Source organism: Cupressus sempervirens, chromosome 10 (assembly GCF_028749045.1).
Source record: "Cupressus sempervirens isolate cs-2001-9-10 chromosome 10, ASM2874904v1, whole genome shotgun sequence".
Lineage (NCBI taxonomy): Eukaryota > Viridiplantae > Streptophyta > Pinopsida > Cupressales > Cupressaceae > Cupressus > Cupressus sempervirens.
Genome location: NC_143127.1, coordinates 217,133,897 through 217,160,399, shown reverse-complemented (window position 1 = coordinate 217,160,399; position 26,503 = coordinate 217,133,897). Strand labels below are relative to the sequence as shown.

At 33.8% G+C, this 26,503-nt stretch overlaps 1 protein-coding gene across 1 annotated transcript in view; it reads right to left on the bottom strand.

Annotated features, from left to right (window-relative positions):
* The window catches only part of LOC149533408 (taxane 9-alpha-oxidase-like), a 53,719-nt gene extending 30,985 nt beyond the window's left edge, over positions 1–22,734 (bottom strand). The window contains exons 1-2 of the mRNA XM_089805853.1: positions 22,346–22,734; positions 11,698–11,791 (exon numbers count right to left, since the gene is read on the bottom strand). Of these exons, the coding sequence (XP_089661979.1) occupies positions 11,698–11,791; positions 22,346–22,734 (483 nt within the window). The remainder of the gene's footprint in view (positions 1–11,697; positions 11,792–22,345) is intronic.
* Positions 22,735–26,503: the final 3,769 nt, after the last annotated feature.

Sequence of the window (26,503 nt, the reverse complement as noted above, 5' to 3'; positions counted from 1 at the left end):
CAGAGAAAGTTGACAAAGATTTCATCCACAAATTAGACACTAGAACCAGAAAAACAATTTTCCAAATAAGGAAAAAGAATACCTCATTTGAATCAAATTCTTACCTGCTTTCTGCAGAGAAGAAAAAGTGATATAAACCCATAGAATATTTTTGCCTAATTTTTGGATTGGATTTCATGAAAACCTAACAGTAACGACTTTTAAGCTAGACAAGATTGCTAAATTGTGGGACAGTAGACCTTAAGGGCAATGTCTAAGCAATAAACTAAAACATATATCTTAGCAATGGGTGAGATTTGACATATGCCCTATTCTCTACACACAACTCCCACCAGCTACCATGTTTAATCACTATTGCCACAAGTATGTACCTTTTTGATGAATTTGCAAACAAAAAATTTGAAAAAACATTGGAGCTATACACAAAACATATCTACCACTCTTTGCTAGGACCCAATGAATATTAGTGTTCTGCCGAATTTTATGCCAAAAAAGAGAAAAGACAACAAAAAAAGGTTGTTAATAAATGATGAGGCCAAGATTTTGAGGTCAAAAATGAAGTTTAATACAGAATAATATATGATGCATACTTTTGTGGGTTTCTTTTTTTTGAGGTCAAAAATCTTAGTCACTCACCAAAGAAGGTATTTTTGGCCTTAGTTCTTCCCCTCCAAGAATTTGCAGAAGACTGACAAAATTAATGCAAAGTCCTGGACTACCTCAAAAAATCAATTTTTTGCATACAAAAGATAGATTTGGATCGGCGTGGAAATATTCCATGAAGGACAAAATCCTTCATTTGGCCAAAAACTTGCTCCGACAAATTGAGGAGCACATATTTGAGTTGGTGATGGAATGTATCCAGCAGATGAATAATCCATGACTACTGTTAAACTGCGACGCACACCTTTTTTTTTAAGTGCACTTTTTGGAAGATTCTTATTTGCATATAAGCTTGGAAAATCCTACTCCCAAAAAATTGTGGAGGAAAATTTTGATTTTCTTCTGGAATCCTTGACAAATAGGTGAGAAAAGTTTTGGAAAACTTAGAGATAATTCGAAAAATTGTTAAACATGGAAAGTATGAAAATCCAAGACACCCAAAAAAATTCAAAGGGAAGGAAAAAGAATTTTGGAATCTGAAATTTCACAAAACATCCCTTAAGAACGGAAAATTCTTCATGAATGGAAAAGAAATTCAGGGGAAAAAGAAAAAAATGATTTTCTAGCAAGGAGATTTTTTTTTGAAAAAAATTGGAGAAAAGTTGGAAAAAAGTTTGATTTTTCATAAAAATATGAAAATTAATTAAATATTGATTTTAATTGATATTTAATTAATAAAAAAATAAAAAAAATAAAAATGGGATAAAGGAATACTTAGCTTTATCTTGAAGCTAAAAGCATCAATAATAGCAACTTTTTGAAACAAACAGTAAAAAGTGACAAGTGGCACAAAGATGAAATCCTTGATGGCTAAGTAAAGCAACTACCTAATTTTAGCCTACAACTCTAAAGACATCTTTTTTTGAGGTATGACTTATATAAGAAACCCTCTCATTCATTCCCTCTCCAATGAGAATTTGAAGAGAAAATTGAGAATAGGAGTGAAATTCAAAGAGTTTGAAAAGAAGATTTTGGGAAAAAATTTGAAATTGTTGAGGAGTTTTCTAGAACTTCATGACAAAGGATTTTGAATCCTATTAGAAAGGAATTTTTTCGCAGTGAGTTGGGAAAAATTTGCATATTTCTCACAGAAATATTGAAAAGTGAATCTCGAAAGGAGTATGGAAATTTTAGCAAAAATCCAAAAATTTTGTATTATGGACAAGTTGTATCTACTTTTTATAATTTTTTTGCATAGTCTTATGTGTAGACATTTTCTATTTTGTAGGAAAAGGAGAATGGCAAAAACTAGGGGAATAGGAGAAACTCGCGGACAATTGATAAAGAATGAAAGGAGAGGATTCTACCCTGAATCCAAAATTGTGTCAAAGTGGGAAAAAATCAGAGATACAAGCCTTGGTGGCCTTGATTTGAAATATTTTAACCAAAGAATGCTTGGATACAATGATCATCACCCGTCACACCTAGCCACAAGGATTGTGAAAAGTGGAATTGTTGTTGCAACTTCTTTCCCTCCTTTTCAACATCCAGAGTTGATTGTGGAATGTACCAAACACTATAGTCCTAGGGATAGAACCATCAGGGATTTTGAATGAAATATTCTAGCAAATTTTTCTTTGGCATCCATTTCTGAAGAATTTGGAATTCCTTCTCACCCAAGGATGGTCACAAAAACACAAGAGCAAGCATTGAGAATCTACACCTCTAGAGTTCATTTATGTGATGAAATAATCAACAAAAGATGGTTGAAAAAGAATAGATCACATCATTCCAAGATTCCTAAGGAGATAGTATGGTTTGACTTGTAGAGGGAATACAGTGACATGATCATGATGTTGAGTCGCATATTTTGCATGCCTCATTCTTATATACTTGAATCTTGGGTGTGGTATTTTTTTGAGCAGGTGATGGAGGAAGGTGACAAAATAGATTGGGTTGGGCTCATAAGTGATAATCTAAATAAATAGTTGATGAATCTAGAGCATACAAGGAAATTTTACATGACCTCATACATAATCTACATGCTAGCACAGAGGATGAATTATGAGGGACTACGATGCAAAGGACTGATTGGAAGTGGAACTCAGCACCTCAAAGTCCATTTGTGCTACCTGTAGTTGCATTTATATTCAAAGGATGATTACATGAGGCTTAATGATATATTTTCCATGCACATAGTAAGAACACTACAAAAAAGGCCACATATAATATTGTTAGTGGGTGCGATGAAGTTGATCAAAGAATATGGTGCCTGGTTCATTCAGTTTCCCACCTTTTCATACATCCGAGTTCAAGGATTCTCCAGAGAGCCATACAAAATTTCCAAGTACCCAACGGACAAGATGGTTTTGTTAGAGCTTACTCGACAACTTACAACCTATGAAAAGATTCAGAAAGGGAAGAAGAAGTTGGGATTACAGTTCCCATTTTTCATAGGGGAAGGGAAAATTGAGGTATGCCCATTTCTAAAGGTTGTAGAGATATCATCAGATGAGCTCCACTTCTTTCGTCTTCTACTTTATCCAAAAAGGAATGATTTTGATCCTTCCAACAAGATCTCATCAATAGGAGGATCAAAGTACCAACACAAGGTTCACCTTGAAGACTTTTGGGAAAATGTAGTAGATGAGAATGAGATTAGGAAGAAGATGCATTCAAGATTACCGTTGAACATTATTAGAACATACAACATATTCAAGATTCCTATTCAAATGGAGGATGACCCAAATGTGATGCAAAAGGGGTTCAATCCAGAAATAGCTGAACCATATAATTGGAAGAGGGAAGAAGTTACAGATCTAGAAACTCTTTCTAGGCCAGCCTTAGATTTCTTGAGGTGGTGGATTGAGCGTAAGCTTGAAAAATTAGCTGCACTAGCTAATGGATTTACATATAGGTTTCTTGGTCATAAACCACTTAGGGATGAAAGATCAGGACAAATATCTGATGGGACTATTGAGGAAAGAGTAACTCCATCTGTGGACATGGGAACCATGAAAGGGAAAGAGGTACCTTGATAAAAGCATCCTAGGATTGAGGAAATAATCTAGGAACCTCAAACTAAGAAGCAGAATCATGGAAATGGTCCCTCTTCTCCAAGTCACACTCCAAGTGTTCGAGAGATAGAAACATTTAAAAGGCAGGATATAGGTACAAGTATAAGGAGATTTGAGCAAGAAGAAAATTTGGATAGGCCAATTCATGATAGACTAAGTATAAACCCTTATGAAAAGTCCATGTAAGAAAGAGGGAGAGATCAAGATATTGCTACACTGGAAAGTCTCACTACAATCTTAGAGTGGGAAATTATTAATGATTAAGATGGTCCACTAGAGGAAGAAACTCTAGCAGAAGTAATTCATTCTCCAAATATTGAAGCCATAGTTCCTGAGGTTATAGTGGACAGTCCAAGAGGTGAAGAGGAGATTGACATCCGAGTAGTCCAAAGGAAAGAGAAATTATTGATTTTGGGAGATCAAAGTAAACCCATTCTGAATTGGTTGAGGCAAAAAATTCAATTGCATCAACAAAGTAAGGTTGATCTAACAATTGAATTACAATTTTTTTTGGACCAATCAAACTGCTCAAAAGAGCAAGCAAAAGCAAAAAGATATACAAAATTCATCAGAGGAGAATTAGGATCTAGAGTCTAGCAGATTGTGACTCCCATGATTAACAAAGGCAAAAATCAAATTGCTCTAGATGAATATCATGTTAGGGAAATAAATCTTGGTCCTGCCTCCTGAGAGAAAATATTAGAAGAATTTGATGACTCTACATAGGCTTTGAAGGATAGGTTAAAGAAAGTGGAAGAAGGGTACAAAAAACAAAAAAGAGAAATTAATGCATTATGTCAATACATCAATAACTTGCCTCATCTAGTAAGAGAGGAAGGTCCATCATTTTTCCTTCCAATAGGTGTTTCCATTGAGGTAGTAGGTGATATTGACAAAATCAAGCAGACTGCTCAAGGTGAAAAAGTCTGGATAGAAGGAATCCAAGAGCTAGCCTTCAAACATGCAGAAGAATTAGTGCAAGTGCACAATAGGGAATTAGCTACACTCTCCAGGATCCAATGCATGGAGGAACCATGGGTCAATGAGCATATTTACCAAGAGGAGGTGATTGTCAACATTCAAGGCCTGATGAAGACCCCAAAGCAAGAATTGATCAATGGTCAAGTTATCGGTGAGGGGGATCTCTATGATTTTATTTGATGGTATAGTTTATCGATCATAGATAAGGAAATTTTTGAGAGCTTTACCATGGAATCCAGTCAATGAAAGAAGATTTTTGACAACATCAAGCAAGGAATATCAAATGCAGTTGCATCTGTGTTATCACAGAGATTGGTGGAAGAAGAAATGACAACTGATAATCTGAAAGTTAAGTTAGAGGAATTCTTTCAACTAAATGTCTATGAAAGAGATGATTTTGAGAACTTCTCCATCTTCATAAACACAATATACACTACTAAGGAATTATTACCAAATTGGGATGAAAGCTTGGGAAAAGCAGAAAGAGCAATTGCAATTCTAGAATTCAATCGAGAATCTGCACCAAGCATCAGTACAGAGGAGTTGGAAATAATGTTAGATCGATTTCACCCCTTCAGGAAAGAAAATCAAGGATAAATGCATTTAATGCATAGTGGACATTCTTAGGACTCATTTATTGCACCCTACTCCTTCCTAAATGAGCATGCATAGTGGGCATTTATTACCCACTTCATTAGTGGATTCCTTGTTGCATTAATGTAGATTCCTTTCCTTTGCCCTAACCCTAATTAGGGCTGATGTGGAATGATCTTGGTTGTCAGTTATTGTGATCATCCTAGCCACCTTTTGTATCCAAGGACCTATATAAAATCCTCATTTCTCATTTGTAAGAGGAGATTTTTATGAGATTGTTTCTATGAGCGACTGAGATAATAAAGTTTTCATTGGAGTTTGATTAATACTTGATGTGTTTTAGTGCTTTCTTGTTCTCCTAAATTTCTTCAATTATATTAAGTTTATCCTAGTTAATGTGTGGTGATTATAATGAAGAATATGATGGTGTATTGATGAATTCTTTTGGTTCATACTTTTGACGTTTTAGTGATTCTAACTCGTTGTGCAAAGTTAGCCTGAACCTCTTTCATGCATATGCTTAACTTCTATCTTTTGTCTACATTCTTCTTTATGATGGTGTATGCGGTGATAAGAAAATCTTTAGGATCACCTTGAAGATTGCACCAATTCATGTGTAGTTGTAGTATAACTTGGCGAAGCGAAATTTGGTAAATTGAGGAATTTGTCCACTAGAGTACTATTTGTTGTTATCACTACCCTTAGGATTAGAATAGAGTTCCTAAACCCTATCTTATTGAATTTTTGCATATTTTGTGAAAACTCCAAAAGGTACTTCATTGCAAAACCTTAAGATAGCTCCCATATCCAATATGGCTTGAAACAAATCTAAATAAACATGTAAGGCCCCTTGTGATCATCAGAAAATCACATCAACCACCGATCATATCCATAGTCAAGACCTGACATTAAAGGAACCTTGATGTCATCGTATGATCTTCTAGCAATCTTAGCACACGTGAGACTTTATTCAAGAGAGGATAAGATATTTCAATATTTTGTTCTATTGTTTGGTGGGTCATAAAACACACATCAACAAAAATTGGTTCTAGAAGGAGGGCCTTGACTAAAAGGTTTTAGGAAAATTTCACATACTGGAGAACATTAATTCATCCTCACCTAAGGTACATCGAAGATCCTTGAGGTTCACCCCGAGAGTGCATGAACTACAAGAGTTAAGTTTTGATCCAAAGCCTAGGCGAGGAAATAAAGAAGTATCTACAAGTCATAATTCACCAAGTGTAGCCAATCTCACAAGGATATTCTAAACTCCACCACCTCAATATCAAGCACAACAATCAAGCCAAGGAGGAGTTCCACCAGGAACGACACAAATTCAATAGTTATTTGTACAAATACCTATACAAGTTGTTTCACTTGCAACTATCCAACAAAAAGTTCAAGCAATGGCTCAGCAATGGCATCCGCAGAATGCATCACCCCTTGCAACATTTTCCGCATACAACAATATGCCAAAGAATCCTAAACACTTTTGTTTTAAATTCTTTGTGAATTATGTGAACCACACTACTGATGAGCACATTAAGATTTTTGAGGATGTCCTTTGGAATAGAAATGTGCAAGATGAGGATGTTACATGTAGACTATTCTCTTATCCATTGGGCGAGGAAGCATTTTACCGGTATATCAACCTACGTTCAAATTCAATATAGACTTGGCAATAATTGAAGGATGCATTTCTTGGGAAATTTAGATTGCCTATCACCCCTTTAGAATTGTATAGGTATTTTATTGAGATAAGGAGATAAGAATGTGAACCAATTGGTGCTTTCAATAACCAATTTCAAAGGGCCTATTCAAGATTGAGTGATCCATATTGCATAGGAGATGATGTAGCATGACCTATCTACTATGCAACCCTGGACTATTTCACATCTATGTTTGTTCAAAAAACTCATCCAGCTCCTACAAGTTTGATCCAAGCATATGATGAGGCAAAGAAATTTAGTTTACAATCACCTGCAACTACGAATGGAGCACCCAACTATTTTGGAAATGCAAATGCATTAAATCAAGGAGCTTTAAATTATGCTCCAACTATCAAACTAGTTCCTACCCCTCTGAACCAGTTGGTGTTGCATCCTGGAGCACCTATGTCATAGGCAATGCCCATGCAACCAATTTATTTGTAGAACAAGAAAAATTCTACAAGGACCCAAGAGGAAAAAGATGAGATGAGAGATTTGATTGAACAATTGAAAACGTTATCCACTAAGGTCACTTACCTTAGAAATTAGAATAATCAATTGCAAAATGCATAAAGGAATTATCAGTCATATCAAGGTAGCAACCGAGGTTATCAAGGAAATTCCCCTCCATATCATGATAGTAATCAAGGACACAATCAAGAATTCAATGAAGGTAATCAAGGATATCATAGTAATAACCAAGGTCATCAAAGAAGATCATGGAACACTAATCAAAATAATGGGGGCATACCATCACCATTAGACAACCCTCCATCTAAGAATCACCCAACTAATAAAGTTTTCTTAGCAAAAGCTGCACTATCTAGATGGTGTAGATTACATGAGACTAGTCAACATTCTGAATTATAGTATCATGAATTTCAAAGAGTAGCAAATATTTTTAAGGGAGAAGTGATGAACACTATTGCATTTGAGAATCCTCCTCCTATGGGATATGAGATATTGCCCCCACCAATATATGAGCAAGCATTTGTTTTTGATGATTTTAAGTTTCCTCCTCCCGATTCTCAGGATGACATGCCATTAAAAGCTAATCTAAAATTCCCATCGTCTTTAACAAATGATCCCATAGAGACACCATGTTATCAGGTTTCACCAGAAAATCAACCTTCACCAGTATCCCCAAATGAATCACTAGATAAGGATGGATTTTTTTTCCCTCCTCTATACAATAGTATCTTGGCGGAAGGGAAAAGTGAAGTGCGAGCATTTCAACAAATATTTGGTAATACTCTGATAAAGAAATATCAAAGCAATTATAGGAACCATAAGCCATTAACATCGTTAGTTCCTCCAAATAAATTTTCAACTCCTCTACATCCCAATGCAAACAATAATCCAGAGCCTCTCAGAGACTCACTTGAGTATCAAAAACTCGTGAACTCTCAAGGAGATAGAAGCCAGTCTTCCATGATAAATTCTTCACGAAGTGAGAAGGGAAAGAATAATCTTCAATCCTCCACTCAACAAGGAGAACAAAGGCAATGTGAACATCCAAGAAAAAAATATAAAGGAAGTCCTCCTGGAGAGGAATTGAAGAGATTGAGTTCTTATGTATTAGAGGAATTCAAGAAAACTAAAGTGAGTCTTCCATTATATGAATTGATGAAAGTTTTAAAAATTAGAGATACATTGTTGGGAAGTTTCAATGATACCCCACGAAAGCTATTTCTCAAAATGTATCACATCTTCCAAGAGGGGTATCCAATGTCCAACAATACAATTTTGCATAGAACACCAATGTTCTGGACAATGTATTGCCATATGCATCTCACCTTTCTCAGAATCCTTCGAATTTAATTGGAATGGTACAAAACTCTCAATATGATTAGAAGGTTACATCAAATGAACAAATATCCCCAAAAAATCCACCACCAAAAATGATGAGAGATAATTCTCCTTTAGTGGAAAGTTCTGTGACAACACAAAATTGCAGAAATTCTGTACATAACAATGAGACATTTGATTCAAAAGTGTAGAAGCGAATAGTTTTTTATCAAGGAAAAGATGAACTTACACCTTTCCTAGTATCTGTTAGAATTTTTGGGAAAATGTTACATAATTATTTAATCAACTCTTGTGCATCAAGCAATGTAATGCCTTTGGACATTTGTAGAAAGTTGGGATTGATTCCACTTCAGACTAACAAGAAGGTTACATAGTTGGATAAAACTGAGGTCCTAGTCGTCAGAGCGCTAAATAATATTCACATGCAATTAGTCTCTGATCCACATGTTCAAATTTGTATTGACATATCTGTTGTAGATATTCTTGAGGGATATGGCATGCTTCTTAGTAGAGATTGGGCAAGGAAATTGAATGGTTTTATTGCAACAGACTTTTCCCACATGTGGCTTCCATGGAAGGGAATTCTCAATTAGATAAGGATAGAAAGCACTTCAAGGCTCTAATTGTTAATCACTAAGTATGGAAAACATAATAAGATCTTATTCATGGAAACCACTTTGGGATCATATGTTCCCAAAACTAGAGAAGTTCTAATGTTGCAAGGTTACAATCAAGGGGGATGTCTTGATGTGACTCCAACTTTCACTAAAGTACATGTTATGCATGATTCAAAACCATTACTAAATGAAGAAATGTTTAACAATTTTAGGAATTTTTTCCTAAAAAGCATTAAGCAGGAAGTTGAATTAGGAAAGGATGCATCCATTCAAAATTTGTTGTTACCCAACTGGTGTAGAATACATAATTCTTTTCATTCTGAGATATCATGCACCATGTGCAAAGATGCAATTGCACAAGTATCCAAAATGGTTCCACAAGCATGGATAGAAAAAAATATGGCAGAAGTGAACTCATCTTGTACTAGTATGTTTCTGGATTCGATTGTGTTAAGATTTTTACCATCAACGTTTCGAATCACACTACGTGATCCATCATCAGGATGAAGAGCAAGAGAAGCACAAAAGTATATGGATCACGTAGTGTGATTCGAAACGTTGATGGTAAAAATCTTAACACAATCGAATCCAGAAACATACTAGTACAATATAATGGATTGTGGAAATTTGTTCTCTTTAATTGAACTCATCTTGTACAAAAATTTTAGAGCCAGAACAAGAAAGAATTCGAGAGGGTGAAATAGGACAAGAAGAACATCATAAAGAATCCAAGGATTCAAAGGTAAAACCACCCATAGAATGTGAAAATGATCAAGTATGGACCTAATTGAAAGCTTTGATGCTTTCACTATTAAAAGGATAAGTTGAACAAGCAATCCAGTAGAAAACTCTTTGGCTCAATCTGCAAGTTCATTGGAACCATTAGCTATGGATTGTGTGAAGAAATTCACAGTTGAACCGACTTTAGTACCATTAGTTCCTAATAAAATCACAAGTTTTCAAGTGTTTGAGGATGATGAGCGTATCCTCAATTTTATAACAAGCTCAAGGGTATTTGAAGCACAAGTCATAGATGAAGGAGAACAACAAAAAGCTCAATTTGAAATTGATGAGATTATGAATTTAAGGACAAATACCATTCCAAAAGGAATTATTGAACTAGAGAGAATTTTTGATGTAGACAGACTAAGTTCCCTCAAGTATCAAAGCACTAAAGGAGGGGAATGTGAAAAGGTAAACTTAGGAATAGGAGAAAATGTCAAGAATGTATTTATTGGGAAAGTTTGTACTCCCACAGAAAAGGAAGAAATATTGAAGCTTGTGAAGGAATTCCCTGATGTGATCGCTTGGGAATATGAAGACCTAAAGACATATGATACGTCTCTCATCACACATACTATTCCATTAAAGCCAAACAATAAGTCATTTAGACAAAGGAAAAGACTAGTAAATCCATTGTTAGAACCACTAATACACCAAGAAGTGAAGAAGTTATTGTTAGCAAGAATTATATTCCTAGTTTGACACTCAACGTGGGTCACCAACCTTGTCCCTATTAGAAAGAAGAATGGAAAGATAAAGTTATGCATGGATTTTAGAAATCTCAATAGAGCCTCAAAGAAGGATAATTATCTAGTGCCATCATTAGATGAAGTGATACAAGTTGTTAATGATTCTCAAATGATGTCATTTTTAGATAGTTATTCTAGATATAATCAGGTGATGATAGAAGAAGAAGATAGACTAAAGATTGCATTCACAACTAAACGGGGTACATTTGCATATAGAAGAATTCCTTTTGGTTTGATCAATGTGGGAGCCACTTTTCAAAGGGCCATGGATTATGCTTTCAGAGACTTGGTAAAGAAGTGCATCATCATATTCATGGATGATCTCACGGTGTTCTCTCGGCATAGGAAAAGATCATGTCAGTGATTTGAAGAGAATATTTCAAAGATGTAGCAGATATGGGATTTCCTTGAATCCAAAGAAATGCATGTTTGGTGTCACTAAGGGGAAATTTTTAGGACATGTAATATCAGAACAAGTAATCTCAATTAATCCTGAGAAAATCAAAGCAATATCAAAGATAGGATTTCCATCCAGTCAGAAAGAATTAAAGTCATTCTTCAAGAAAATTAACTTCATAAGGAAGTTCATAATTGGATTTGCAGAGATAGTAAGGCCATTAAATGACATGTTAAAGAAAGGAGCAAGGATAGATTGGACACCTATAGCAAGAAAGGCATTCAAAGAAATCAAGCAAGCAATCATGGATGCTCCTATTTTGTTGAGTCTAGACTACACCAAGCCTTTTTACATATATTCCTTTGCCTTAAAACATACCTGTGTCGCGATCTTCACTAAGAAAGTAGATGACCACGATGAATATCCTATGGCATTCATGAGTTCACCCTTGAAAGACACAGAATTGAGATACCTAAATATTGAAAAACAAGCTTACACTTTGGTAAAGGCAATAAAGAAATTTTGACATTACATCCTAAGAAGCAAGGTTTGTGCAATAGTTCCTGATGCAGTAGTGAAGACTTTGCTAATGCAGAATGAGTTGGGAGAAAAAAGAGGAAAGTGGATGACAATTATTCAAGAATATGACATGGAGATACAACCAATGAAGTTGGTACGAGGACAAGCTCTAGCTCAAACCTTGTCTACAACCAGTCTTGGGTTAGTACAACAAGTATATGTGTTAGAAGAAGTATCCCCGGATGAATGGTATGATGATATTGTTCATTACATATTAAACCATAAGTCTCCATCACACTTGAATTCTATTCAAAAGCATTCATTGAGAATGAAGAGTCAAAATTTTATGCTTCAAGGATTTGTGCTATATAGAAAAAACCATGATGGGGTTTATTTAAGATGTGTTGGAAAGGAAGAGGTTGAACACATCATTGAGCATTTTCATAGTAAATTTGGAACTAGTCATGGAAGTGGTTTGGCTACAGCTCATCAAATATCAAGAGTAGGTTACTATTGGCCAACATTGTTTAAATATACTTATGAACATGTGAAAACTTGTCACACATGTCAGATAGTTTTGACACGTGAAAGAAATTTCGTTATGCCACTACAACTTGTTATGAAGTAAAACCATTCACAAAATGGGGATTAGATTTCATTGGTCCCATCAATCTGCCATCTTTAGGACACCACCAGTATATCCTGACTACTACAAACTATTAGACTAGATGGACTGAGGCTCAATTGCTAAAAAATTGCACAACAGAAGTCGTTATCAAATTTCTTTAAGAAAATATCATTACCAAGTTTGGATGTCCCCATGCATTTGTATGTGATAATGGGCCAGCATTTAGATCATTGAAGTTCTCAAATTGGGTATTTGACTATGGGATCACACTAAAATTTTCATCAAACTACTACCCTCAAGGGAATGGATTGGTAGAATCAACAAACAAGAATCTATTGAGTGCAATGAAGAAGTTATTAGACAATAATCCTAGAGATTGGCATACATAGCTAAGATTTGCACTTTGGGCAGATAGGATCAAAATAAAGAGTTCTTTGGGGACATCTCCATATCATTTAGTCTATGGACAGGATCCAATTTTTTCTATCAAATTAAGGATTCCAACACTACGATTCATGCAAGATTTTATGGAAGGAGAAGATAGAGTGCAGACATGTTTGACTCAATTGTTGCACTTGGAAGAAAAGAGAGATGAAGCATTGGAAAAGTTTGCTAAACATTAAGGAGTTGTCAAGAGATGGTTTGAAAAAATGGCAAAGATTAAAGAATTTCAAATTTCAAATTTGGTATTTTGCTGGGATAAGTCACATGAAAAGAATGGTGGACATGACAAGTTTGAAAATTTATGGAAAGGTCCCTATCAAATTTTTGAAGTTTTGGGAGACAATGCATTCAAGCTTAAGACTCTAACAGGAAAGGAAGTCCAATTGCATGTCAATGGGCAATTTCTCAAGCATTATTTCTACCCTTAGGTTTCTTTTGTGAAGACCAACTTGAACATAGTTAGTTTAGATTTCCCATCGTGGTGTGTTTTCTCTTTCCTTTTAGTTAGGTGTGGTTTTTGGTTTGTCTCCCCTCTCTTGTTTAGGAGTTTGGGCTTTGTGTGGTTTGGTTTTCTTTCCCTTGTTGTTGGGTTTTTGTTTTCCCTGAGTTGTCTTCCTTGGGTGGTTTAGTTTTCTCTTTGCTTTTTCTTTTGGTTTCGGCTTTAGTTTTGGCTTTTTCTAGGTGGCTCATAGATATGAGAATCTCTTTTGCAAGTGTTGTGGTATGGTGATTCGGTTACTTCATATGAAGATATCACTAAGTTTTGTTTATTTCATTTCTTGGATAATTATTATGAAGAGCATTAGAATCTCGACCATCCTTCATATATTTTCAGCAGGTTAGAAAACATACTTGACTTGGAAGGTTAATCATACATTGTGTCTTGACACCTAAACTCTAAGGTTGCCACATATTTCACACTTTTAACTATTTCTTTAAGTCCATTTATGTTTCTTTGGAAAAGGTCATGACTTGTGAAAATTTTAAAATCTTGCTTCAGTGCCATTGTAACTCCTAAACCCATGATAAGTTTCATTTCTTACAAGCCAAGGGAAAAGAAAGAAATGAAATACCAATTCAAAAGGAATATAAAAGAGGAAAAAGAAATATGAAATAAAATGATTGGCTTTGGGGGTATGCAGAAATCTCCATAGGTGTTTGAAAGAATAATCTACTAGAAGTGGAGCAATCTTCATTTGTTTTATAGTGACAACTCTATCGGGGCTATGGATGCTTGACTGGCAGTAGGGCAATGTCCAAGATGCTTTTGAAGTCAAGAGGAACCAATAACTTGTCACGATCAATCCTAGGATTTCTGAGTGGTCTTAATGAGCTGGAATTAGTACATTTTGCACACAATTAGGTTGTCACAGAGTAAATGTGTTTTGATCCAATGTATGATTATTCTCCCCTTTTGAGCTTGTTTTCTCTCTTATCGGTGACATAAGATTGAGAAACCAGAGATTTTGAGTTTGAATTAAGTTTTATCCTTGAAATGTTTGTAACATTTCACCCGTGGAGTCGCCAGATGTTGTGACCAAGAGTCACCATTGCCCAAGCCTGAGACTCCTTCTAGTAAAACTTTAGCAAGACTAGAAGGGCATATATACCAAAATAATAAGAAATGATCCATATGTGAAAATTTCTCTCTCTAGTGCAGTACTTGTGAGGACTTAGGTGATTAGCAATAGCTAGAATCCTATATGGAATCAACATTTCTCCATTCTTGTTGCACACAATGTTGCCAAAGTGCTTTTTTTTTTTTATGTCAAGGATAGTAACTTTGGTTGTGCAGATCTTATTGGTGATGTTGCAATACCTGCAAAGAAACTCATGTCTCATGAGAAAGTTGAGGGTTGGTTTCTAGTGTTGGGCAAAAATAGAAAGGTCTGCAAGGAGGGAGCTACACTTAGGCTCAATACAATTTTTTCCCATTAGAAAAAAAAGTGATGTATAGATTTGGAATTGGCGCTGAACCAGACTATGCTAGTGTGCCGAACACATATTTTTGTCGCAAAAAAGGTGGGAAAATCACTTTGTATCAAGATGCTCATGTGCTTGATAATCTTCTTCTGCCTATTCAACTTGATCATCAAGTTTGGTATGACAATGGAAAATGTTGGCAGGATATTTGTGAAGCTATTCTCCAAGCTTGACAGTCGATATACATTATTGGATGGTTTGTATATCACAATATTAAATGGGTTTATGGAAATGGAAATTCAAATTCACTTCATTCATTTTTTAGTGGAGCACAAGTCAGCTATCCACAAGGAATGGTTAAGGTGCAAGATCTTGGATTGCCTCAAAAAATCACTTTTTTGCATACAAAAGGATAGATTTGGATCGTTGTGGAAATATTCGATGAATGACAAAATCCTTCATTTGGCCAAAACTCCACTCCCACAAATTATGGAGCACATATTTGAGTTAGTGGTGGAATGTATCCAGCGGATGAATAATCCATGACTACTGTTAAATTGCGATGCACACCTTTTTTTAAGTGCTTTTTTTGGAAGATTCTTATTTGCATATAAGCTTGGAAAATCCTGCTCCCCAAAAATTGAAGAGGAAAACTTTGATTTTCTTTTGGAATCCTTGACAAATAGGTGAGAAAACTTTGGAAAACTTGAGATAATTTGAAAAATCATTAAACATGGAAAGTATGAAAATCCAAAACACCCAAAAAATTCCAAAGGGAAGGAAAAAGAATTTTGGAATCCAAAATCTCGCGAAATATCCCAAAAGTAAAAAATCATGAAAAGTTGAAATATTGGGAAATTTGAAAAAAATCCCAAATTTGAAGAGAAAGTTGATCCAAAAAGAAAAAGAATGGAAAATTCTTCATGACTAGAAAAGAAATTTAGGGGAAAAAGAAAAAAATGATTTTCTTGCAAGCATATTATTTTTTTAGATTTACATAAAAAATTAAATATTAGTTTTACTAATATTTAATTTGGTTGTTTAAATAATAATCCAAAAAAAAAAAATTGGAGAAAAGTTGGAAAAAAGTTTGATTTTTCATAAAAGTATGGAAATCAATTAAATATTGATTTTAATTGATATTTAATTAATAAAATATAAAAAAATCAAAATGTGATAAATGAATACCTAGATTCATCTTGAAGCTAAAAGCATGAATAATAGAAACTTTTTGAAACAAATAGTAAAAAGTGACAAGTGGCACAAAAGATGGAAACCGTGATGGCTAAGTAAAGAAACTACCTAATTTTAGCCCACAGCTCTAAAGACATCTTTTTTTTAGGAATGATTTATATAAGAAACACTCTCATTCATTCCTTCTCACACAAGAATTTGAAGAGCAAATTGAGAATAGGAGTGAAATTCAAAGAGTTTGAAAAGAAGATTTTGGGGAAATTTTCAAAATTGTTGAGGAGTTTTCTAGAAATTTGTGACAAAGGATTTCGAATCCTATCATAAAGGAATTTTTTTGCAGTGAATTGTGGAAGATTGCATATTTCTCACAGAAATATTGAAAAGTGAATGTCAAAAGGAGTCTGGAAATTTTGGCAAAAATCCAAAAAAAATTGTCTTATGGACAAGTTGTATCTATTTTTAATACTTTCTTTGCATATTCTTATGTGTGGACATTTTCAATTTTGTAGGAAAGGAGAATGGCAAAACCTAGGGGAACAAGAGAAACATGTGGACAATTGATAAAGAATGAAAGGAGAGGATTCTAAGTTGAATCCAAAATTGTGTCAAAGTGGGCAAAAATTGGAGATACAAGCCTTGGTGGCCTTGATTTGAAAGATTTTAACTAAAGAATGCTTGGATACAATGATCATCACCCAACACACCTAGCCACAAGGATTGCAAAAAGTGGAATTGTTGCTACAGCTTGTTTCCCTCCTTCTTTTCAGCATCCAGAGTTGATTGTGGAATGTACCAAACACTACAGCCCTAGCAACATAACCATCAAGAATTTTGAATGAAATATTCTAGCAGATTTTTCTCTGACATCTATTTTTGAAGCATTTGGAATTCCTTCTCACCCAAGGATGGTCACAAAAACATAGGAGCAAGCATTCAGAATCTACACCTTTGGAGTTCATTTTTGTGATAAAATAATCAACAAAAGATGGCTAAAAAAGAATAGATCACATCATTCTAAGATTTCTAAGGAGATAGTATGGTTCATCTTGCAGACAGAATATAGTGACATGATCATGATGTTGAGTTGCATATTTGGCATGCCTCATTCTTATAGATTTGAATCTTGGATGTGGTATTTTGTTGAGCAGGTGATGGATGAAGGTGACATAATAGATTGAGCTGGGCTCATAAGTGATAATCTAAATGAACAGTTGATGAATCTATAGCATAAAAGGAAATTTTACATGAGCTCATATGTAATCTAAATGCTAGCACAGAGGATGAATTCTGAGGGACTATGATGCAAAGAACTGATTGGAAGTGGAACTCAACACCTCAAAGTCCATGAGTGCTACCCACAGTTGCATTTATATTCAAAGGATGATTACATGAGCATTAATGATATATTTTCCATGCACATAGTAAGAACACTACACAAAAGGCCACATATAAGATTGTCAGTGGGTGCGATGAAGTTGGTCAAAGAATATGGTGCCTGGTTCATTCAGTCTCCCACCTTTTCATACATCCAAGTTCAAAGATTCTCCATAGAGCCATACAAACTTCCCAGGTACCCAATGGACAAGATGGTTTTGTTAGAGCTTACTCGATAACTTACATCCTATGACAAGATTTAGAAAGGGAAGAAGAAGTCAGGATTATAGTTTCCAATTCCCATAGGTGAAGGGAAAACTGAGGTATGCCCATGTCTAAAGACTATAGAGAGATCATCATATGAGTTCCACTTCTTTTATCTTCCACTTTATCTGAAAAGGAATGATTTTGATCCTTACAAAAAGATCTCATCAATAGGAGGATCAAAGTATCAACACAAGGTTCACCTTGAAAATTTTTGGGCGAATGCGGTAGATGAGAGTGAGATTAGGAAGAAGATGCATTCAATATTACCATTGAACATTATTAGAACATGCAACATATTCAAGGTTCTTGATCAAATGGAGGAGGACCTAAATGTGATGTGAAAGGGATTCAATCCATAAATAACTAAACCATATGATTGGAAGAGGAAAGAAGTAACAAATCTAGAAACTCTTTCAAGGCTAGTCTTAGATTTCATGAGGTGGTGCATTGAGTGTAAGTTTTAAAAATTAGTTGCACTAGATAATGGATTCACATATAGGTTGCTTGGTCATAGACCAGTTAGGGATGAAAGATCAAGAAAAATATCTAAGGGGATTGTTGAGGAAAGAGGAACTCCATTTGAGAACGTAGGAACCATGAAAGGGAAAGATGCACCTTGAGAAAAGTGTGATAGGATTGAGAAAATCTTCTAGGAACCTCAAAATAAGAAGTAGAAACATGGAAATGGCCCCTCTTCTCCAAGTCGCACTCCAAGTGTTCAAGAGATAGAGACATTTGAAAAGTAGGATACAAGTACAAGGAGATTTGAGCAAGAATAAAATTTGGATAGGCCAATTCATGATAGACTAAGTATAAACGTCTATATAAAGTCCATGCAAGAAAGAGGGAGAGATCAAGATATTGCTATAGAGGAAAGTCTCACTACAATCTTAGATCATAGGAAATGATTAATGATGAAGATGGTCCACTAGAGGAAGAAACTCTAGTAGAAGCAATACATTCTCCAAATATTGACGCCATAGTTTCTAAGGTTACAGTGGATAGTGCAGGAGGTGAAGAGGAGATTGACATCCAAGTAGTCCAAAGGAAAGAGCAATTGGTGATTCTAGGAGACCAAAGTATACCCATTCCAAATTGGTTGAGGTAATGAAATCAATTGTGTCAACAAAGGGAGGTTGATCCAACAATTTAACTACAAGAAATTTTGGACCGATCAAACCAATCGAAAGAGCAAGAGAAAGCAAAAAGATATACAAATTTCATCAGAGGAGAATCAAGATCCAGAATCTTGCAAATTGTGACTCCCATGATTGACAAAGGAAAAAATCAGATTTCTCTAGATGAATATCATGTTACGGAATTAAATCTTGGTCGGGCCTCCCGAGAGAAAATATTAGAAGAATTTGATGACTCTACATGGGCTTTGAAGGATAGGCTGAAGAAAGTGGAAGAAGGGTACGAAAAAAAAGAAGAGAAATTAAGGCCTTATGTCAATACATCAATAACTTTCCTCATCTAGTAAGACAGGAAGGTCCATCATTTGTCCCTCCAACAGGTGTTTCCATTGAGGTAGTACATGATATTGACAGAATCAAGCAAACTGCTCAAGGTGCTAAAGTCTAGATCAAAGGAATCCAAAAGCTAGCCTTCAAACATGCAATAAGGCATTAGCTACACTCTCCAGGATCCAATGCATGGAGGAATCATGGGTGGATGATCATATTTACCAAGAGGAGGTGATTGCCAACATTCAGAACCTGATGGAGACCCCAAAGCAAGAATTGATCAATGGTTGAGTTATCAGTGAGGGGGATGTCTATGATTTTATTCGATGGTATAGTGTAGTGATCATAGCTAAGGAAATGTTTGAGAGCTTTACCAGGGAATCTAGTTGATGGAAGAAGATTGTTGACAACATCAAGCAAGGAATATCAAATGCAATTGCATCCTTGTTATCACAAAGATTGGTGGAAGAAGAAATGGCAACTGATAATCTGAAAGTCAAGTTAGAGGAATTCTTCCAACTAAATGTCTATGAAAGAGATGATTTTGAGAACTTCTCCATCTTCTCAAACACAATGCATAATACTAAGGACTTATTACCAAATTGGGATGAAAGCTTGGGAAAAGCAGAAAGAGCAATTGTAGTTCTAGAATTCAAGCAAGAATTTGCACCAAGCATCAGTACAGAGGAGTTGGAAATAGTGTTAGATTAATTTTGCTCCTTCAGGTGAGGAAATCAAGGATAAATTCCTTTAATTCTTATTGGGCATTCTTAGGACTCATTTATTACACCCCACTCCTTCCTAAATGAGCATGCATAGTGGGCATTTATTACCCACTTCAGTAGTGGATTCCTTGTTGCATTAATGTAGATTCCTTTCCTTTGCCCTAAACCTAATTAGAGCTGATGTGGCATGATCTTGGCCATTAATTATTGTGATCGTCTGAGCCATTTGTTGTAACCGAGGACCTATATAAAAGCCTCATTTCTCATTTGTAAGGGGAGATTTTTATGAGATTGTTGCTATGAGCTACTGAGATGATAAAGTTTTCATTGGATTTTGGTGAATACTTGATGTGTCTTAGTGCTTTCTTGTTCTCCTAAATTTCTTCAATTAGATTAAGTTTAACCTAGTTAATGTGTGGTGATTACAATGAAGAATATGATGGTGTATTGATGAATTCCTTTGGTTCATACTTTTGATGTTTTAGTGATTCTAAATCATTGTGCAAAGTTAGCCTCAACCCCTTTCATGCATATGCTTAACTTGTATCTTTCGTATACATTGTTCTTTATAATGGTGTATGCAATGATATGAAAATATTTAGCATCACCCTTGAAGATTGCACCAATTCATGCATAGTTGTAGTATAACTTGACGAAGCAGAATTTGGTAAATTGAGGAATTTGTCCACTAGAGTACTATTTGTTGTTATCACTGCCCTTAGGATTAGAACAGAATTCCTGAACCCTGTCGTATTGAATTTCTACATATTTTGTGAAAACTCCAAAAGGCACTTCATTGCAAAACCTTAAGATAGCTGCCATATCTAGTATGGCTTGAAACGAATCAAAATAAACATGTAGGGCCCCTTGTGATCATCAGCAAATCACATCAACCACCGATCTTATCCATAGTCAAGACCTGGCATTAAAGGAACCTTGAAGTCATTGTATGATCTTCTAGCAATCTTAGCATTTACGAGACTTTATTGAAGAGAGGATAAGATGTTTTGGTATTTTTTTCTACTGTTTGGTGGGTCATAAAACATACATCAACACACACCAACAAGTCCGCCACTTACAAAAATTACAAAATCATGATTGCTTTCTTTAAATTCTATTGAAATGATGTCAGTTCTCATATCAAAGATGTTAGTTAAACTCTTTTAAACATGAAGCATTCTACTATTAAAAAATTTTTGCAAGACCTTTGAAACAAAGATATTTAAAAATGACCAACACTTTCATAGACGAAAGAAGAAATTTTAGCCGCTGATTTGAGGAACCCTTAGTGAGCTTTGACCAACCTTTTTTGTTGGTTATCATTCATTTGGAAAAACAAATTAACCATAATCAATTATATTTAATGGTAAACGCTTATTGTAAAATGTTGCATATCCAAAGATATTGTGCAAAGTATAGAGGGACAAGTGAAGCACATGCCCAACACCACATAAAAATATTTGAAAATAGACATGTGGATTGGCCTACTCCATCTGTCCAACCCTATTTTTGTTCAAATTTCCTATTCTAGAAAATTATCAAACTGCCTTGAAAAATGAAAAGTGAATATGCCCAATGAAAAAATATGGTAGTGATACTCTGGATATCTCACATTTCCCCATTATCACTCTGTGTATGTAGTTCCATATCCTCCCATTGCTCCATGCCTTCATGCAATTGCACATCAAAATTATGAAAGAGTTTAGCATCACTTTCACTTTTTCCCACTTTCCATACATGTTTTTAACTTGAAGCCCACCATTCTTAGCCTGATAAATTATTTTTATAAAATCATGGTTAGAATGCGGCGAGACACCTCCAATTTTATTTTGTGGTATGTCATAGTAATTCAGATGAAGAAGACCCCAAAGCTGAGATTCATAGTACTTGATAATTCCAAAGCTTCTCAATATTATTTTCATAATATTTATCATTAATTCTTCAACATGAGATGTGTATTCCTCAATAATTTTGTTGCAAGTAAAAAAAAAGATTTCCAACATGATTGGATGTAAATATAGTTTAAAATTGTAAAATGGAATAAATGTCTTTATACATCAATAAGAGTAACCTTAGTGTATTCTTCTTGTAGATAATCAAGATTGGAGGATGATTTATGAAATACGTTTTTTTTAACATTTCTTTATAAAATGGAATATATTGAAATAATTTGTCAAACTAGATCTATATAATAGAAAAATTAGTCTATCTATCTATCTATCCATCTATCTTGTTATATTATTGGTTTATTCATTTAGATTTACTTGACTTAGACCTTAAAAAAAAAGATAAATGGTATTAGTGAACTACAATATCAATCTATCTATCTATCTATCTAGATTTACCTGACATAAACTTGACTTAAGAAAAAAAAAAAGATAAATAATATTAGTGAATTACTAGATCAATCTATTAGACTATCTAAATTTACTTGACTTAGACCTGAATTTTTTTTTAAAAAAGGATACATGATATTAGTGAATTACCAGATTTGTGGGTTTCCTTGAGGCCATAGTTGATTTGAAAAATTTTTAATGGCAGCAAGATCTGGGGCACTGGGCACACCGAGGCTCTCATAAAATGGCAATGTAGGCACATCAGCTATGTAACCAAAGTCTATTCTTATAAAAATGTTTTTTTGTTTGCTTTCCTTGGGGAGTGCAAAGCAATCTCTAGCAACTGATTCCATTTCACAAATTATCTCTTCCTTCACTCCATGATTCACAAGTACAAAGCAACCCCATTCTTCACAAGCCTTTCTCGCTTCAATACACATACTCTCTGAATCAATATCTCCATTACCCAAAAGAGAAAGATCAATGAGAGGTATAACTTGGTCAGTCTCATTCTGGCCTGTCATTTTGTGAGAACCCATTTTAGAAGAGCCTTCAAAGACTATGATGAATGCTTGTGTGGAGGATGGTATTATAATGGTATTATTATAGATAGTATAATAGTTATTATATCTATTTAAAATGTTTGATTTAAATTTAATAACGGTTAAAGAACTCATAAAATGAATAAATTGATTTTGTTATTTGGCTATGGTAATTTAGGGGAAAAAAAAATTCAAGCCGGTTAACTAGTTTAGTGAAGTTTAGTTATTTAACATTAGTTTAATAAGGTAAACTTGTAATTCAAATAAACAATTAAGTTGATGGACTTGTTTATTGTGGTGCACAATGGACTAAAATTTGTCACATGCCTAAAAACTATTGGATGTTGGATGCCGAAAAATTATCAGTTTCATTAATGTCAGGGAGTGTATCTAGTGGAATGAGTTTACTCCATGTCTGCTAGCATATTTGAAAGTAATGAAAGAAAGTTATGGGGAGTGGGTATTAAAAAGGTAAAAGAAACACATTTTTTTTATCCATGCAAACTGAACATAGGTGTTTCTTCCAAATGGATAGCGATTGGATGTAGTATGCCTGATTTTGATCGAATTCTTGGAGCCCCAAATAAAATCTTAATTGTCTTCATAATCACCATGTTTGGAATGGAGAGGCCCAATATATACCTTGATCATACCTATGCATGATACAATGGAGGATTTAAAATTGGATCATACCTGTTAGGCTGTTTGGGTACAAGAGGGCACTCTGTAGTACTTGGAAACATAAGTCATAGTTTATCATTTGATTTTGTATTTTTTAATTTTGTTTTTGTGCTTTAATCTATATCAAAGTTGAAATAACTTAATAGATTACAAGTAGTCTTCTATACAGGTAGTATGCACAAGTATTATATTTTGCAGGATTCTTTGAAGCATATTAATTTTAATTCCTTAAAACAACATCTGGACTTTTGAAAATGTGTGGAGGATGGTATTATAAATTTTGTGAAGAGGCTTAAAAGATGTAGTTGACAATGTGTTGATTATCTTTAGATTTAATCAACAAGAAAATGGGTGGAACCTACCAGGCTTCCTACTTTAAATTTATAGTTAAATAATAGCGGGAGACAGCCGGGACTCCTATTCAAAATTAAATTGAAGGAAGAATTCTTGGAATGCCACTGTAAACAGTAATGAGGCGAACACTACAATAATCTTACCAACTCTAGTCCAAAGAGAGGCAGACTCCACTGTAATTCCGCTCTAGAAATTGGATTTAATATTATATGTATATTTAACTTTTATTTGTACTTAGTGCAAAGAGTAGCATCTCAATAGGAATTATGTGTAAGATTTCAGCTCCTAGAATATGCAAGGCGCCAAGAGACTATAATCTTTTGATGGTTTCATGCATTTTGTACTAAAGATGACTAGACAAAGCAATGCATGTATGTATGGCTCTATCTTCATAATAATAGGTAAGAAACTTGTAAATATTTTATAATAAGAATTTAAAATAAGCATGAATAATAATAAGAATGCATTAAATTATATATATATATATATATATATATATATATATATATATATATATATATATATATATATATATATATATATATATATATATATATATATATATATATATATATATATATATATATATATATATATATATATATATATATATATATATATATTATGAAAGATGTAGGATAATCAAATAAATTGGAAGATAATGGTTTATGATCGTTAGTTTGATTAAGTAAACTAAAAAAAAGGAAATATCTAAAGACAAAGAAATCATATTTTTAAACAAATAAGTTGATGTAAGGTTTTTGGTAAACCATCTTGATCAAAATGAATTAATAAAATATTATAAAAAATATTATTTAAATGATAAATATCTAGTGTAGGACTTTTAAAATCACAATTTTTAAGAATAAAAATAAAACAAAGTGTTAAAACATGATACTTGTATTTGGTTACATGTGAATGATCCATGGATGTAGAAGCAAAGGAAACACATAATATTGAGAAAAATGATAATGTAGTAATAAAAATATTAAAAACAATAAATTTTGAATCCATATAGTTACATAGAAACATTTGGCTCATCTTCCCTTTTACTGGTATTAACATTGTCTTGAGCCCCATTTAGAGTAATCTTCCCATGTAGGCCCACTATTGGCTGTACTTTCAAAGTTGTCAGTTTGAGGATCAACATTGGGAGTTTTCACATTGTCATGCTCCACACGCTCTTGATCACTTTCATTCATTATTAACATCTTTAAATAATTAAATTATTAAATTATAGAGCATATAGAACCTATTTCCCTACTCCATCACTAGAACAACAACCACCTTAATTTTTCTTTCAAAACTTCCTATATGATATAGGCCTAAGAAGAGGAAATAAAGTTCAAAATAAAATATAGGCCTATAATTTAGACTATTGAGGTTAGAAAAGTTAGTCATGATAAGGGGTAAATGCATTGATTTTACACTAAATCAATTGGTTTCATGATGGATTTTTTTATTTAATAATTTTTCACAAAACCTATATGTATTATTTAAAAGTTCAAATAGCACACTCAGGTTATCCTTTGGTAAAACTGAGCCTAAAATTTTTCAAAATGTGTGCACATTTTGAAATAATAAAATTTGTTCAAAAAAATATGTACTTTGAAAGACTAAAAGTTCTTTCGAAAGTGTGTATGTTTTGAAGAAAGTTAACTATTTTATTATTTCTTCATATTACACTCACATTATGAACTAGATGTTCTTTTCTTTCAACAAATTAGGTCCTTTGTTTTATAGAACCCATCTTTTCTTATCTTAAAATGAACCTTCTCCCTAAGGCATATCCTAAATAACATGTACATTTTTCCTTTTTGTGGAGAGGGGGAGAGAGAGAGAGAGAGAGAGAGAGAGAGAGAGGAGAGATGGGGAGAAAGGGGGGAGAGAGAGGGAGGAGAGAAGTATATATATATATATATATATAAACATAGACACACATTATATTCATAAATCTATACATATCTATAGTGTATTCTCAATTTAGAAGCCTATTTTTTATGTCTTCATAACTCATGTGAGTTATGAAGAATTCTGAAATGTATACTTTTCTTTTCAAAATGTAAGCAGGTTATGATGAATATAAAAATGTTACCTTTTTTTTCAAAACCCAAGGAGATTATTTTGCACATTAAAACTTGTATGACTTTTGGCCTAGTTAGAGGATTGAAAATTGACCCTAAGGCTTACAAGCTCATTTTCTCTCCATTTTCATCCCTTTACACATTTTTTCATCTTCTATCATGATTTCTTGATTGCATCACCGTCAAGTTTAGAAATTAACAAGTGATTATCTCTAAAATTACCACCATTATCTCACATCTTCTTAACTTTTAGACAATCTAAAATTTGTGTTTTCTGACAACCTTAGCATAGAAAACTTTATTTCTTTATCCATGTCTTGTTATCACACATAAGCATGTCTCTACCAGTTTTTAAATAAGTTTCAACATATTTGACCAAATACAAATAAAATAACATATTATTTTTCTGTACTAGATTGTATACACTTTAAAAATTAGAATTTTTTATTTTATTATTATTTTGATACAATTTATGCTCAATGCACAAACAAATAAATAATTTTGAAGATGTAACTTGACTTCAAAAAATAATAGAAAACACTTAGCTAAAAATTATTTTAAAAAATGTACTCAACTTTGAGATCTCCCTCTTAACTACCATCCTATTAAAGGGTTTTCCAAAATACTAAATCTAACCATATATATTG